Raw genomic sequence first — 16,002 nt, 5'->3', positions numbered from 1 at the left:
TGCTGCTTCCCCTTCAAATAGCTGAACGTCGAAGCCCCCGTCCCAATGCCCACTAGACTTTTTCAAAGGATCGGTGGTCAGACAGCTTTAGAAAGTTGCTAAGGCTGCCCCCATCCCCCATCCCTGGCATGGCTGTGCTCCCGTCCCATGTGGCAGCTTCTGCCCCTCAGGGAGCTGTCCGTTTGGGGGAGTCCCCTGACTTCGCAGTGACGTAAGTGTCTGAGACGCTAGCTGCGACCACTGCCAAGAACTGCTTGCTCACCTTTCAACGGCGGGGGAATCCCCCTTTTTCTGTTCTGAGTGAAGCTGCAGAAAGGACACGTCAACGAAGCCCGATCCTTCTCACCAACCCCAGCCCACACCTCCCAGAAAAAAGCCTGGTTAAAACCGCTTCCTGTATTTGAGACGAAGCAGAGACGGCCAGGCACAAGTTCCTGGCTGAGCAGAGGACAACTGCCGTCGGTGACAGAGATGACGGGGGCAGCGGGGACGGCGGCCCGCAGGGATTGACTCTTTCATTCCCCGCCTCCCAGCACGATGCTGACGGGAGGCTGACAGGAAACCCAGCCTTCTGCAGAGCAAGGCCTTATCTTCGCTGCCCCAAAGGGCACAGCCTATCCCACGAGCCGGGAAGATGGAACCAGGCTTACTGATGTGGAGATTCCTCACACTCATTCTGGTAACGGACGGCGTGACAGGTAAGGGGGTCACGGGTGCCCTCGGGACCCTGGGAAGGCTAATGGATGTCGCTTCTCCCCAGCTGCAGAATCACAGAGGGCGCCTAAGTAGAAGGTGTAGGGAAAGGTGTTGAGTCTTGGGCTCTAACCCTTGTCCGCGGCCCACTGGGACCCCAGGTTGTGCCTCAACTGTATCCAATCTATACAGAGAGCTTGAGATGGTGGACCTCCTGTCACTCAAAGTCTTTGACAGTGAATTCTGGGAAGAATAGAGTGGCCTGATATTTAAAGGTTGACACGACACTGAGGACTGAATAGATTCCTCAAGAAATTCTCTTTTATTTTCCGGTGGGTTTAGTCTTCCAGTGCACCCTCCAGTCATTACGGTGACATTGAAAGTTTGCTGGGACTCTCTCTAAGACCAGGGAGATGTGCCCGAAGCGTCGGTAACTCATGCGTGAAACACTGGGATAATTTCAGATCTCAGAAGGGTTCGGTTCAAGGATGTGTACTTTGTTTTCTACTGCCCCAAGAAATAATACCTAGGAAGCGCCTTAGACGTGCAACTTTACAGAAATTTTGGAAATATAAGCATGCTCGCTTCTAAAACACGACTTTTTCTCATGTTCTTATGTGTCTATATGCATGTGCTATATGTGTACGTATAGGATATTTATGTATATATGCAAATTTCGAAGTTCATTCATCCTTTCAAATGGGTTTTGTCAAAGATTTTTTTTTTTAATAAGAAACCACCAACTCGTACCTCAAACCACCCTTCCTAATTGAGTGTGAATTTTCTACTGACTCTTCCCTTGCTTACCCAGCAAGACAGATAAGCGATCAAAGTCTATAATTTCATATCGTTATAAGTGCTAGATATACTATAGTGCTAAGTGACCACAGAAAGATGTGTTAAGACGTGAAACACGAGGATGCATATACGGAGTTGTTTTGCCTTTTTCGGGGGAGGTGGCCGAGTTAGGGTGGGCTGTGAGCCTACCCAGGTGTAGGACCTTTGTCACTTTAGAGCTAAAGTGGGCATGGTTTTAGGAAAGCTTATAATGTGATTTCTGTCTCAGTACGGTCTTTGCAAAGTGGGAGGTTGGTTTAAGCCAGGACACAGAAGATTTTTTTTTGCAATTGATCATGCCTTGCCCCCAGGAAACACATGTCAAGTAAACCGGTGTTATATGCTCGCTGGCGAGTGGTGACTTATGCGAGCATAGGAATGGTCTTGGTGACGGTGAGGCGAGTGGGATGTGATCAAAATTTCTCTCATTCACTCGGTTCTCCAAAAAACTCTCCAGTACCTCTCGTTCCCCTTTTCAGCACTGTAGGAAATACAAAAATGAACAGGACAGTCTTGAGCCTTAAGAGATTTATGACCTAGTAAGAAGAAGAAAGGTAGAGATATAGTAACAGTATTACAAGTTGGTAAGATCTGTGGGAGCAGGAGGCTCTCAGAGAAGGCTTCATGGAGGTGGCATGCAAGAAGAGCCCCGAGGGACTAGTATATTTCCCAAAGTGAACATTCCAGCTAGAGAGGGTCATACGAGCAAAGACACCACGGAGCATTAGGGAACAGCAAGTGGTCTGCTGTGGCTCTCAGCACTGGATGAGGATGTGAAGATATTGAGAATTAAGACTGGAAAGGTGGGATAAGGTCAAATGAACGATCCAAGGCCTTGGATAACAAGTTAAAAAGATTTTAACTTCATTTGGTAGAAGGTAAAGAATGACCATTTATAGAGTACCTTCTATGTGCCAGATACAGGTCTTCTTCTATTCTTTGTAATGACTTTGCAGTGTGGATGTCACACACCCACTAGATGAAGGAGAACCCAAAACTCAGAAGTCACACAGGCGGTGACGGGGTGGGGGCTCACACCCAGGCCTCCTGGCTTGAGCTCCTTCTATCCTGGTCACTGCAGACAGGGACAAGGCTCTCCGGAGAGGGCACACCGTGGGGAGAGCTCGGGGCACAGGCAGGTCTCGAGGCTCTTGGGCTAGTCTGATTCGGAGGCAAACGAGGACTTGGTGGTAAAGACAATGAAGCAGGTTGTGTTTCTGGAATGACATATGGTTTAGGAACCACGCCGGGGTAAAAACTAAACTCGTCTCAGACTTTTTCTTCCAAGAAGCCAGTCTTAAAATAACAAGTCTTTTTTATTCCTTACGGGCAAGAGGTCTCTAACGAAATCAAACAGACCGTCAAACAGATGCGATTTCTAGCTGATTCATAAGGCAGATTTTCATTCTGAAAATTTCCAAAGCCACTATTTAAAATCGTGGCGGGCTACAGGGGATGTATTAATCAACTTGAGCGTTTTTAGTCTCTATATTACTAGGTCCTGGGATGTGATCAAAAAGAGAACTCTCCCCATGTCACCAATACAGCACGTTATTGAAGTCATCTTTCTCAGAATTGGGGAAATTCTGAGAGTTTCCCCTACAGCCTTGATCATCTTTCTTTTATTCTAGGAATTCTGTGATCAAATCTTCATCCCCTAGACAAAAAAAAAAAAAGCAAAACACAAAATAATATATGTAAAAAAACAACATGAAGTGTGGAAACCCATTAAGATGATATTTCTGTCTGACTATTCCTTCTTGTAAAAACTGCTGCCCACAGTAGAATTCTCCACCTTCTCCTTGGTCATTAAAACAGCAAATGTTGAACTCTCCACATTTAATCGTTTAATGTCTCTAGATCCCCAAATGCTGTCACCGCCATTACCTTGCTCATGTCCGAGACAAGGCTTTGGTCAGCATAGGGAGGACCTCATAGAACTGCCGCTACTTTCTTTAAAACAGGGTGTCTTAAACGGTCAGTGCTGTATATCACCTGTACGTGTTTTAGATCTGAGAGATCAGAGGCACGAAAGAACGGCTCCCACCTCTGGTCAGTTCGAGCTGGTGGTCTGGAACTGTGGGTACACTGCACAGCCCACCACTCGACCCCTCGCTCATCGCGACGAGAAGTTTCTTAGCCTTCCTTGGCTGAAGCTTGAGTATTCTGGGTACTTCTGTGCAGCTTCTTGTTGAAGGCATTCTTCTAACAGCTAGAGTCACCTGTGAGTCAGGCTTCCCCTCACCACGGTGGCCATTCGAGTTTAATTTCCCCGCTCCTCCCACTGCCCGATGATCAGTGGAAGTCCCTTAGGAAGTGGGACATGTCACCTGAGGTCAGTGGAGAGAAGAATTGGGGGGAATCGAACTTTGCGGGGAGTCGATGGAGGCCGAGGCACCTCCTAACGGACATTGTTGGAGAACTAAAAGTTCTCCAGTTCCATCACTCTATGCCAAGTATTCTGAAAAGGAAATGAAATAAGCTCTGTTTTAAAGGCATTTTCAAGCCGGGGTACTTTGGGGTGAAAAAGTCTCCAAGCCGAAGACATACACAGCAGGGTCTAAGTTAAGAGATCTCTGAGGGTCCCAGCCCCAAAAGTGACATCTCATCGCAGGTTATTTCCAGCCGTCCCCACTGCACTCGGGTGCGACCCTCTGCTTCCGTTACTGTTGCGGTTACAAGGGTCGAGGAAGAACACCACGACCTGCTGGTGAGGACTTCTGCTGTTCGTTTGCTTGTTGAAGGGATTTTTGCCTGAAACCACTTTCTCGCATCTCACAGGAAAGGTCTTACGTGAACGGGAATCTATGTCTCGTCTCTTTACCCCAGGCCATTCCCTGTGAGAGAAGGAAAGAGGATCTTAATTCAATCAGTTGCTTCGAAAAGTCGCCAGCCCCCCATCCCTGCACACAGCGGTGGCCCGGCCGCGTCTGAGGGCGGTCGCAGAGGGCCGTGAATGGCGGCGGCGGGGCAGAGCAGGTGGGGCGCCCCCAGCCCACCCGCTCCAGCCCTCCTGTGCTGCTCTTTTCATATTTTTCAAATCCCAAAGCACCCGGCTCACGCATCCGTGCGGAATCTTGGCTTTAGGGCAGGCGTTTGGCTTTAATCCACTGTCGGCGCCCCGGCCCCAAATTTTGGGTGGCAGCGAGAAATGTGAAAGGAAGCAGAATTCCTGCGGGAAGGTGACGGAGGCCGGGCGAGGGGGAGCCACTGAGAAGGTAAAAATCCGAAGCCCGGGAAGACCTCCGATTGCTGTATCTGATATGTTAAGGCCCATCGTCTCGAACGGAGAGAACGCGACTCAAGAAGCCACCGTCCCTGGTAAGGGAGCTGTCGTTGGCTTGGGGAGGGCAACCCACAAGGCCTGGGCGCCTAGACGGGACAGCAAGGAGTAACCGAGGACAATAAGCAAGCGGGGAAGTGCCGAGGCCAGGACCAGCAGCCACACCTCTCCAGTCCCAGCGGAGCAGTCCACATGTCTCCACGTGCCCTCGGTGACATGCGTCCACCCATCCATCGCACACTGGGGATCCCAAGATGAAGGCGGTCGCAGTCCGTGCCCCCAAACTGCTTTTGCCTCAACCACAGAGACGAAACATCTGCTGAGCAAGTCTTATATCAAAGACTGACAAGGGGAGCCAACGGCGTCTGCCAGTGAGTCAACAACCCATCACTGAATCCCCCCCAACCGGGCTTTCAAATAAGTCACCCATTTAGGGGAAAGCAGTAATGTAATCGTTTCTAGGTATTTTAGATATTTTCCACTGTAAAATTACTCAGATGATTTTCGGCTGTTGGACCTGTTTAAAGGTTATTCTGGGACTTGCTTTCCATCCCTAAGAAAATTACATCCTGCCGGGCAATGTGTCATGGTGGCGGGCCCCAGCACCATGCACATTAAGCGCACAGCTGGGGTGCCGTAACAAGTGATATCCGAGCCTCACCCAAGACTAATTAAGACCGGTCTCTGGGGGGTGAGAACCGGACATACGCATGTACAAGCATTTGTGTGTACGCTGAGCAAAATGAGGCTCAAATGGCTAATGAGCCTCTGATTAAAGAAAAAAAAACACTAAAACTTTTGCTCATACCAAAAGCACCTGAGTGACGCTCATCTCACTTTCATCCTCCAGTGTCCACAGGTAGAGTTCATTCACACAGCAGGTCACTGGATCGGCGTCACCAGGACCACGTGACACCTCTGGGTTAACAGTCGGGAAGTCCAAGGTCTTGGTTCTCCACACCCAGATTTTGCCCCTAACCCAGCCTCAGCTGACCGCAGGCCCCACGGACAAGGCCCCGGGGCTCTGTCTTGACAGCCCATGCCTGTACCCTGCCCCCCAATTAATGGGGCTTTTGAGCAGCAACTCTGCCTGTAGCCCAGTGCCAGGAACCCTGCCTACAAAAGGGCTGCAGGCAGAAGACGACGCTAAGGCACCAAAGTGCGGGCAGCATGTGACCAGAAGGTCACTGTGCTGGGACGAAGGTCGGGGGAAGGGGTACGGTGACAGGCCTGCCCCACTGAGGAAGGAGAGGGTCGGATCAGGCAGATGTGCTTCCTGGGCAGCCTCCTCCCCTTCCAAGGCATCCCCCGCACCCCTCATTCCAGAGGCTGGTGTCAGACCAGGAGCAGTTGGGTACTTCCCCCACCAAAAAAAAAAAAGAAGAAGAAGAAGAAAAAGCAGCACGTTTCTAAAGAATAAAAATAAAGTTCTGAGGAACATGGAAAGTTGACTAGTTTCCACTGGGCCCTGCAGTGACAGAAGAAAGTGAGCCGATGAGACACTGAGAACTGGAAAACAGACGCTGGGTGAGGCGAGTCGGTGCCCGAACCCTGATACCGGCACCCAGTGTTTTTCTTTCTGGCTCCTTCGCTTTCAGCTGGTTCCAAGAAACATTTTAAATTGCAAAGGTAATAACAAGAGCGAATACCGAGAGCCTGCATGCGATCTTCCGGGTCACTGTGTGTAAACAGTGTTACTCCAGTGAACCCTCAAAATAAGGCAGGCCTTGTTATTACCCCATTTTACACCCGGCAGACCGAGGCTCGTGGAGGTTAAATTAGCTGCCGGATATAACGCGACTACATCCGATATAATAACACGACTAGATCTGATGTAACACGACTGGATCTGAGCCCGGCAGTCTCATCCCAGAGCCTGCATTCTTGACTATTCTCCTAAAATACGACTAAAGCTCAATAAGACACATGTGTCGGGTTAATGAAGAAGTTTATTTTTACTTTTTTAAAAGTTGGCTATGTCGCACTGCTCCCGTGTGCCTACCGAATCCGAATCCCGATATCACGGAGCCATCCCTTAATCCATTCGACGGACTGACCTCTTAAGGCCCAAGGCATCCCTGGAGTCTTAAATTCTCTGAGTCTCACTATTCCCCTCCAATGCTCCTCTTACTCCTCAGAGAAGAGCCTGGGGTGTCTTTCTGGCATTTGAACTTGCTTCAAAGAAAGTGCTTCGGTTGGGTGAAGTCTGCCCCAGCCACCCACAAGACAAAGGAAATTCTGAGCAGCTCCGGGCGTGAGTCAACCGCGCCACACTCAGGAATTGCCATGTCTGCCCACGGAATCACCCACTCTTTTCTGTTTGGGACCGAAATAGATACCTCCTCCAGAAGCCATGCTGCTTTCTGTGTTCTCAGCAACAAAAGCCCAAGCCGAGGACAGGTGGGGTGCCGCAGAGGAGGCGCAGAGGGCTTTGGGGGCTGCCTCTGCTGCGAGGGCTGTCGCCATGAAAACTGCTGGCGAGGTAGACCGGGCAGACAGGATGGGGTGAGGGCCAGGCAGAGGACGGAAGCCGCAGGGCGGCTGGGGACGGTCCTGACAGCTCCGAGCTTCCGGTTATTCGTTCACTCCTTTATCCACCCATTCGGCAGACACGTCTTGAGCAGCTACCATGTGTCGGGTACAAGGGTAGCGATGAACGAACCCAGCCCTTGGTCGCCGGCAGTCCGCCCACCGCACAGCGGGAGAGAGACACGCGGCACGGAGAGCCACACGCGTGATCAGCGGTGTGGGGGGAGCGGACGGGCGGATGTTCCCGACAGCTTCAGCCACTAACTGCCTTGTGGTGACGCTGACGTTTGGGACAGAAAGGAGGCCGGGAGCGCGGTTTTGTCATGATGAATTACCAAAACGATGAAAGTCAAACACCCCTTATTTTGAATTTGGAGTAATACAGACAGAGGATGTGAGGAGGCTTTTTTTTGCTTAAGAAAGAGAAAATGTGGACGTTTCGGGTGGGAGTATTTACAGCCCTTTCAGAATCAACTGTTTGATTGCTCCCACGGCCCCCAAGTGGTTTAGAAGGTTGTTTATAGACTGTGCTGACCTAGGGCTGCACCCCCAGCTGTGTGTGAACCATCCCCCCAGCCGACACACCCCTCCGCGGGAGGGAGGAGGGAGCCCAGGCAGGGCGGTTCATGTGATTACATACTTAAAAGCAAGGCAACGGTGTTTCTTTAAGAAAAAAAAAAAAGTGTTTTGTTTCACGAAATGAGCCCATTGGAGCTAAATTGGCCCACCTCCTCAGCGAAAGACCGGTTTATTATGATACCAAGTTAAGGGCAAAAGAATCATTTCTAAGAGTTGCGCTTAAAGTCCCCAAAACATAAGTTGACGTCAGCTTCTTCCTGTCTGGTGCTCTGTGAGTTTCCCGGGAGTTTTTTGTTGGGGAGGTGACGACTTTACACACGCTTGCACATCTGACATCTTTCCTGGCTGTAGCCAGGGCTGCCTCAGCTTCCTCTGCTGATGAAATTGGCAGAGCCTTCAAACCAGCTGAGCACCTGTGTGGTGTATCTGTTTCCGGCCCCTGTGGTAGTGACACCTCTGTTCGCAGCCCGATTTAGAATAAGAGGACCTTTGCTAAAAGAAAATCCCTTATTTTAAGTGAAAAGCAAAACAAGCAACTACCAAAAAAAGGACCCCCAAGATTTTTTAAAAGGGCAGTTTCCTCTGACTTTCTGCTGATGCCCAGGAGAGCAGAGCGACATGGCCTCCGGTTAGCCTCTCGGCCCTCGTTGTTTGGTCATTTTGCCCTTTATTTCACTTTTGGCTTTCACTGCCTTCCGCTCAGCAGGCCACGAGTTTCACTTTCCCCGGCCCCGCTGGCCCAGCTGTGCCTGGGCCGGCGCAGGAGGGTCGGGCCGCGGGCGCCGGCTGCCTTCCTCCTCCCGGTGGACTCGTAACTGCGGTCCTGGCGTCTCTGCACAGAGCCTGCCAGGCACCGAGCTGCATACGCGCATCTGCGGTCTCACACAGCCCCCGCCACAGCCCTGCGAGACGGGTTCCATGATGATCACTCCCCTCTGACAGAGGCGGCGGCTTAGGTCGCAAAGCAGTAATCCCCATGCCCGAGAAAGTGGCAGAGAGGGGCCACCTGCTCCATCCTGGCTCAAAGCAAGCGAGCTGTCAGCAGGTGTGGTTCCTTCCGTGGGTTTGAGGCACCAGGCCCTCGTTCTGAGTCACTCTCTGATCCATCCCCAAGTTAATCTCCCCTGAGAGCAAACTTCGTGATGACTTTTCTCTGATCCGAGAGCTCAAATCGTGTCCCACCGTCTGTGGGACTCACTGCCTCTGCCTGGCGCCTGATATTCTACCCTGGGTGTCCGCGCGTCCTCTGCACAGGGGCACCCCAGCTGCATGCACCCCAGCCAGCAGCTCGCCTCCTGTCCTGCAAACACAACTTCTTCCTGCGTGACTCCAAAGCTTGGCTTACTTGCCCAGTTAGGAGAATAGCCTTCCGTGTCTCATCTGCCTCCTTGAAATCCTGCCCAGTTGGAAAGCATCTTGGGGGAGTGGAAAGGGCTCAGGAATTAGGGACCTGCGGGCTTGAATTCAGATCCTAGCTCTAAGCTCCCCCCACCGCGACGGCGGCTGCTCAGTGCGGTCGTCCGCGTGTGCATGCGCTGCAGGGCGGTGGGCTCTGCCTGAAGTCAGGGCACGGTGGCCGGGGACTGCAGGGGCACGACACCGAACCGAGGCCAGGGAGGGTCTTCCTAGAGCAAGACGACAGTGCGGGAGGCCCGCGGGACGAGCAGGAGTCAGGACGCTGGGGAGTGGAGCCAGAGCCCGGCCAAAGACGAGGACCCCGTGAGTTCCCGGAGCTGCTCACGGTCCCACCCGGCTGGACGCTCAGGTGTGCGGCGGAGAAGGAGACGAGGCGGGGCCTGTGCCGCACCGTCGGGCCCTACCCAGGACAGGTGCCGCTCTAGCCCGAGAGGGACGGAATGTCACTGAGTGGCCTTGGGCAAGGGAAGGACAGGATCTGGGCTCCGGAGCTGCTACTGGCTGCGCCGCGCACGACTGAATGATTAACGGGAAGGGCGGGGGCGGCAGCAGACCCCAAAGCGCAGAGCGGGGCTGCGAGGCTGGTAGGTGACAGTGGGCAGCGGGCAGGCTCCTTAAACCCCCTGGGCTTCGGTTGCTGCGGGTATAAAACGAGAGCAGCACCCCACACTGGGGGCTGGAAGGCTGGACGGTGGCCGGCCCGCAGTGGCCGGGACGTCGGAGGCGCCCAGCGAACGGGACCTGCTGGACGCCTCAGCGGCACGGCCAGAGGCCCGGTGGTCCCTTCCTCGCCCGCGAAGCGTCCCGAATCGTCCCCACAGATCTGCTCTTTCTCCCCTGCTTCCTGTCTCGATGCCAGGCACCCCCATCCACCCAGCTGTCCCGGAAACCTGGGCAAACCCTTGTTCCTTTCTCTCACTGGTCCCCCGGATGCGATCGAGCCCCTACCCCTGGTGCCAGCCCCTCCGGTCCCTGAGCGTTGGCAGCCTGTCCCCGCGTCCCCATGAGAGATCATGGGGATGATCTCTCCCATCGCCCGCTCCGAGACGGCCTCAGGTAAAGCGCCCGCGATGCGGGGTCACGGGCCACGGTGGCAACGGGGACAGATGCGCCAGGACGCGGGGAGGAGGGGGCGCCGCGGTTACGCGCACGTACTCCCGTTAGGGTACGCCACGCAAACGCTGCCTCCCCACCCGCGGGCTGCGTGGCTCTGGGAAGGCCACCGACCCTGTGGGCACCTCACTCCCAGCACCTACAAAATGCACACGCTAAGAACCACCCATCTGATGTTAATTAATTGAATGAGTCTTATTTATAGTTCTAGTCATCATACTGCAGGATTTCGTAAGCTATTTATCACATACTTAAATTTTGATAATATAATGCAAACTGATAATCGTACGAATCAGGATTGACATTCCTAACAGCCGACTCCGTAGGTGGCTGTGAGGGTCAGAGGGATCAGCGTGTGTGAAGGGCGCCTGGCATGCGGTGGCTGAGGCACCTCAGACAAAGCGTGCCCTCTGCGCAGGTGAGCAGAGTGACAGGGAGGGTCCTCGGCCCCTTTTTAGTCCTGCTGTTCTGCGGCTTAATAAATACTTGCCCTACGGTGGAGTGAAAAGTCACAGCACGCTGACTAAGCCACTTCGCTTCCCGAAAGGACGGCGGGCTACACTCATCAGGTCCGTTCGTAAGCAGGACTGAAGGTTGAGGTTCAGGGCGAGGAAGGAGGGGTACCTAGTTCACGCCATAATTAGCACACCCTTGATGCGATCCATTTGTGGCTTCTGGGCGCAAAGCAATTCCCAGCGAATCCTGTAACGGGTCTTAGGTTCCCACGTCCTCAGCAAACGCGGCCCCCTAGACTTAAATCCTACGAGCAGCCCAGTATGCACGCCCGTCGCGGGATCGCCACCTGAGGTCACGTGTCCTAACGTTGAGGTGTTGAAGAGAACAGCTCCCGCTTACTGAAATGACCAGACACCCTGATTTCGTGCGTCAGCCAAGGATTCGTGTGGGCACAATGGCGTGGAGCCGATATCTAAAGGGAGCTCTGGGGAGCAGGGATGCTGGTTCCCCCAGTGCTGGCTGAGGGAGGGCGCCCTTCCACGGAGCCTTTCAGTGGGCTTCTCTGAGGCCAGTCCCTGGAGAGCAGGAGAGGGCTTTCGGTGCCACTCAGTCGACTGCCTTCGCACCGCGTCCGCCCTACCCCGTGGTCCACCCCGACTCTTTCTGGTAAGGCCTCTGTGTCCTCACATGGCAGAGCCGAGAGAGGAAGGCCCCTCTCCTGTGACTCTAGAAGGGCACGAATCCCACCCTTGAGCCTTCACCCTCGTGACCGCGTCTAACCCTGAAGGCCCGCCTCCCAGCCTGTCACACCGGACAGGCGGGCTTCGGCACACGGATTTGGGGGGATGCGGACATTCAGTCCAAACGGTATACACTTGTGTCGCCTCGAAAGCGGAGTGTGACTCTCGAGAGCGGAAGGAAGAGTGCCTCGGAGTGAGGGGGGCTGGCGGCGCTCGGGGGAGATGGGTGTGGAGATGGCGGCAGGGGGCGGCTGACAGCAACGGGTGACCCAGGGTCATCCCAGGGTCTGTACACATGGATTTGCTGTGCCAGACACAACCAGCGCCCCGTCTCCACTGTTCCGCGTGGCCCTTTCCCGATTCCGCCTTTGTCTTTGTCTCTCTCTGGTCTAAGTGTCCACCGGGCATTGGGCATCCTCTTCACCTGTCTGGGGCGCTTCAGAATCTCCGTGGAAACTGTCGCGATGCAATTGACAACCCCGTCAGCTCTGCGTGGAATTTTCCAGAAGGCCCCCTTGTGGGGGGGGGCGGGGGGCTGGCGGTGGGATTCACCTCCACGGCACATTTACGTGGACGATGTTATTCCGTCCCAAGAAACAGGTTTCAAAGATGAGAAGGGAAACTGCTTTTAGATTTCAGAGAAAGAATGGAGTATATTTCTACTCCCTGGTTTTTCTTATCTGATGACCCTTTAATTTTCATCAGATTGACAGTCTGTGGTGAACCTGCGGCTCCCAGGGGCAGAGGATAACCAGTCCCAAAGTTTCCCTTGCAGAAGCATTTGACATCCCGAACCGTGACAGCTTTAGTTTCGAGACAGCTGCTGGGAGGGACATTTGTGGCCTCCTGCCTCCTTTTTCCCTTCCAAGGTAAAGAGAAAATAACTGGACCCCCACCCCACCCCACGCCACCCCTTTTATTCTTGGTAACGAGTGTGGATTGAGGCACGGTTGTTCGCCAGACGTGTCTGACCCCATGAGTCCCTCATTCTTGGGATGCAGACACTCTGGCTGCTGGACCCTCCAGGCCTCAGTTACAGTGGCTCAGATGACACACTTGACCCCCGGGGATGGGAGCCGACCACCGCAGGGTGAGCCCAAACACCCCGCGGCATCCTCCCGCAGACAGCGCAGCCTCCCCTCTCGGTCCCCTGCGAGTTGGTGCCTTTTCTCCGGTGACAGGAACGTCCCTTGACCCGCACCCCTGGCCCCAGTCCTGTGACGCCAGACCTGGCTTCTGCCACATCCCCCTCAGCGCTTAGACTTGCCGAACAAAGATGAACCTTTGTCAGAATGAGTGAATTAAAAAGCGGTATCACCCATACTCCCAGTCAGCGATTCGGCGCCTACTGCTGCCCGTGCGGATGAAGTAGCTTGAATAAATTATAGGCGACGTGGGCATCCAACAGTGACCAAAAGTGACAAAGTATTCGAACTAACCTGTGGTGACCTAGTTGGCAGCGATCAGGAAACTGACCATATTTTTGTAGATTTGAAATCCGTCATAAACGGTTCATGTGAATGTAGGTGGGAGGGAGGAAACTAATATAAAATTCTCATAAATAGTTCTTAGAAGATGAATTCAGAAGAAACCCCATTTCCTTGTTCCGGCATAATCGAGCTTTAAGTAACTGACATTTTGAGTATTTTTTTTTTCCAGCTCACAAAGTAACTTTACATATTTTATCATTTACTCCTAAAAACGACCCTGCTCGAGAGGTAATGATAGAGACAAACGGGATTGGTGGGGCCTTTTAACAGGTTCCAAGATCTTTTCATTCACGTGATGTCAACTGATACACACTCTGTCGATCCTAACCTTGCAGGTCACACTCCAGCAAGACATTCTGCTTATAGTCCCCTGAACACCACGTGCTCTCTGCCAGGGGACCTATTCTGCCCACCTACCAGGTGAACCCCTATTCACCCTTCAAACTCGGGATAGGCCGGAGTGGCCTTCCTCATGCCTCACGGACAGGGGCAGGGTTCCGTGCCGGCCACCATCTCAGGAGGCCTGGAGGAGCGATGGGCACGGCCAAGGGCAATGGCCCGGGCTGCCCGAGAAGCCGCCACGGGCACATGCTGCTTAACGGCTCTGAGAGATTTGCCGCCTGCTCTTTGGAAAACTCCATCCCCAAAGAGAGGCGACGAAATGCAACCACCGCCTCCCAATGGACACACATTCCGTGTCAGACAAACCCACTTCCTGGATCAAAGGGCAAAGAGGAGAGGCTTGGTGTCCTGTAACCAGGGGTGACACGCAGGGGTGGAGGACACATGACACCTCTCCATCTGATACATCCTTCATTCGGTTTCTGCCAGAACGTTAGCACGGTGTCACAACCAGGGAATGGACGCCGACAACCCATCGATCTTAGTCAGATTTCTCCGATTTATATGAAATCGACGTATTGAGATATGTGCAACTTCATCACACGTGTAGATTCAGTTAAGACACATGACAGTGTCCATCACGAGGGCTCCTCCTGCCACCCCGTTGTAGCCACCGACCTCCTTCACCCCTCCCAATCCCCGGCGACCACTAAGCTAGTCTCCATTTCTATAATTTGTCATGTTTAAGAACGTTTATACAAGGAACCATATTATGTGCAACCTTTGAAATTGTTTTTTTTTTCCCCCAGTCCACATAGGTCCCTTGAGATCCATCTTTCTGCACTTAATTCCCCCGAGATCTTCCTTTCTGCATTCCTGGGCTGGCATCATCCTGTAAAGGAGAGATTCTCCCCCCCGCCACCCACCCCAGTCTTTTTTAGTTTCACTATGGATTGCTAGCTCAGGAAATTATGTTATTATTTTATTACTTTCATTGTTGATTCTCTTGGGTTTACTAGATATACTATCATATAATTTGCAAACAGAGATCGTTTCATTTCTTTTATTTCCATTTTTTATGCCTCTCTATTTTTTTTTTTTATCTGATTGCATTGGCTAACACCTCAATGGCGGTGTTAAGTAGAAAGGGAACTAGTATCTTTACCTAGGAACAAAGGTCTGAACAGACCTGCAGTGCCAGAGGATAGCCAGGTGGACAGGTAGAAGGGCACATGGGCTCCTGAGCCTAGACCAGACTCCCGGCTCCGTGATTGTGGGTCCTCCGACCGCGTGACCTCGCTGGATGACCTGAGGAGATGCATCAGACCTCTTGGTACCGCGATCCCTCATTGTAAAAAGTGTCAGTAATAACTATAATATCTAATTCACAGTATCGTTTTCAGAATGCAATTAGTCAATGTGTAGAAAAGGGCTTAGAGCAGCTAGCTCTTGGAACTTGATCAGAGCTCCATCAATGTTAGATTTCTTTTATTATTTGGAGACCATCAGCATAGAGGTGAGAACTTAAGAACAGAACGACAAGAGCCGAGGTCATATCATTGAGAAACTCCTACGCTGGACCCTTCTTAACGATTTTTTGGCCGTGCATTTCTTTGAGACTCTTACGAACGCTATCATCCTCCTAATTCCAGTCTGATCATGACAAGAACATCGGACAAATTCCCATAGTGGGGCATCCTACAAAATACCTGACCAGTATCCTTCAAAACCGTCAAGGTCATCAGAAACAAAGAAAGTGAGAAATGATCATATCGTCTTCTTCGTAGTCAAGAGACGCCGAAGAAGACGTGACAACTAGGTGTAAGTTAGAATCCCGGATGAGATTCTGCCACAGAAGAGAGACGTCGGGGGGGAATCGAGCATCCGAATGACGGATAAACTTCGGTTAATACTAACGTGTCCACTTTGGTTCGTTAGCTGTGACAAATGCACCACACTAACTTAAGATATCCGTAACAGGGGAATCTCCAGGCAGGGGATTTATAAAACGAGAGTAAAGTGAGCATTCGGAGAAAGAAAGCCAAGGAGGTGAGGGACCACAGGGCGGTGCTGTGTCACCATGATGCCAAAAGTAAATTCCAAGAAGGAGGAGTTAAAGGAACTTTGGGGAGAATGAGAGCCATCGGACTTGGCCCATGGTAGCTTCTCGATGTTCTCTGAAAAAAATAGCTTCAGTGGAAGCAGAAGACACGCGTGGAGGGGGAGGGGAGGGAAGGAACAGAACCGGCGTGGTGAATAACGCACATGAGATACTGAGTTAGGAGGGAAAGAACTAAGGGTTGATGTGGGGGAACTTGACGTGACTGGGGTGCTTATAGGCCGAGGCTGAGGAGGGGGCCTGGTGGGACCGGGGGTGTGGGAGCAGGGACAGCTGGCAGGCACAGCCGCAGGGCCGGGAGGGGAAGCGAGCCGGGCACGTGGATGTCAGCACTGGAGAGGTCGGGGATGCGCCTCACGTGGAGAGGCGGGACAGAGGAAGAGGTGACTGAAGACAGTCATGAAG

General features: G+C 52.6%; 1 protein-coding gene across 1 annotated transcript in view; it reads left to right on the top strand.

The window, feature by feature from the left end:
- Positions 1 to 416: 416 nt before the first annotated feature.
- IL2RA (interleukin 2 receptor subunit alpha) overlaps positions 417 to 16,002 on the top strand; it is a 38,572-nt gene continuing 22,986 nt past the window's right edge. The window contains exon 1 of the mRNA XM_039871016.1: positions 417 to 698. Coding sequence (XP_039726950.1) covers positions 635 to 698 — 64 coding nt within the window. The 5' untranslated portion in view covers positions 417 to 634. The remainder of the gene's footprint in view (positions 699 to 16,002) is intronic.

Source organism: Pteropus medius, unplaced genomic scaffold (genome assembly GCF_902729225.1).
Source record: "Pteropus medius unplaced genomic scaffold, Ma_sr-lr_union100, whole genome shotgun sequence".
NCBI classification, from domain to species: Eukaryota; Metazoa; Chordata; class Mammalia; order Chiroptera; family Pteropodidae; genus Pteropus; species Pteropus medius.
This window is presented reverse-complemented; position numbering and strand designations above follow the sequence as displayed.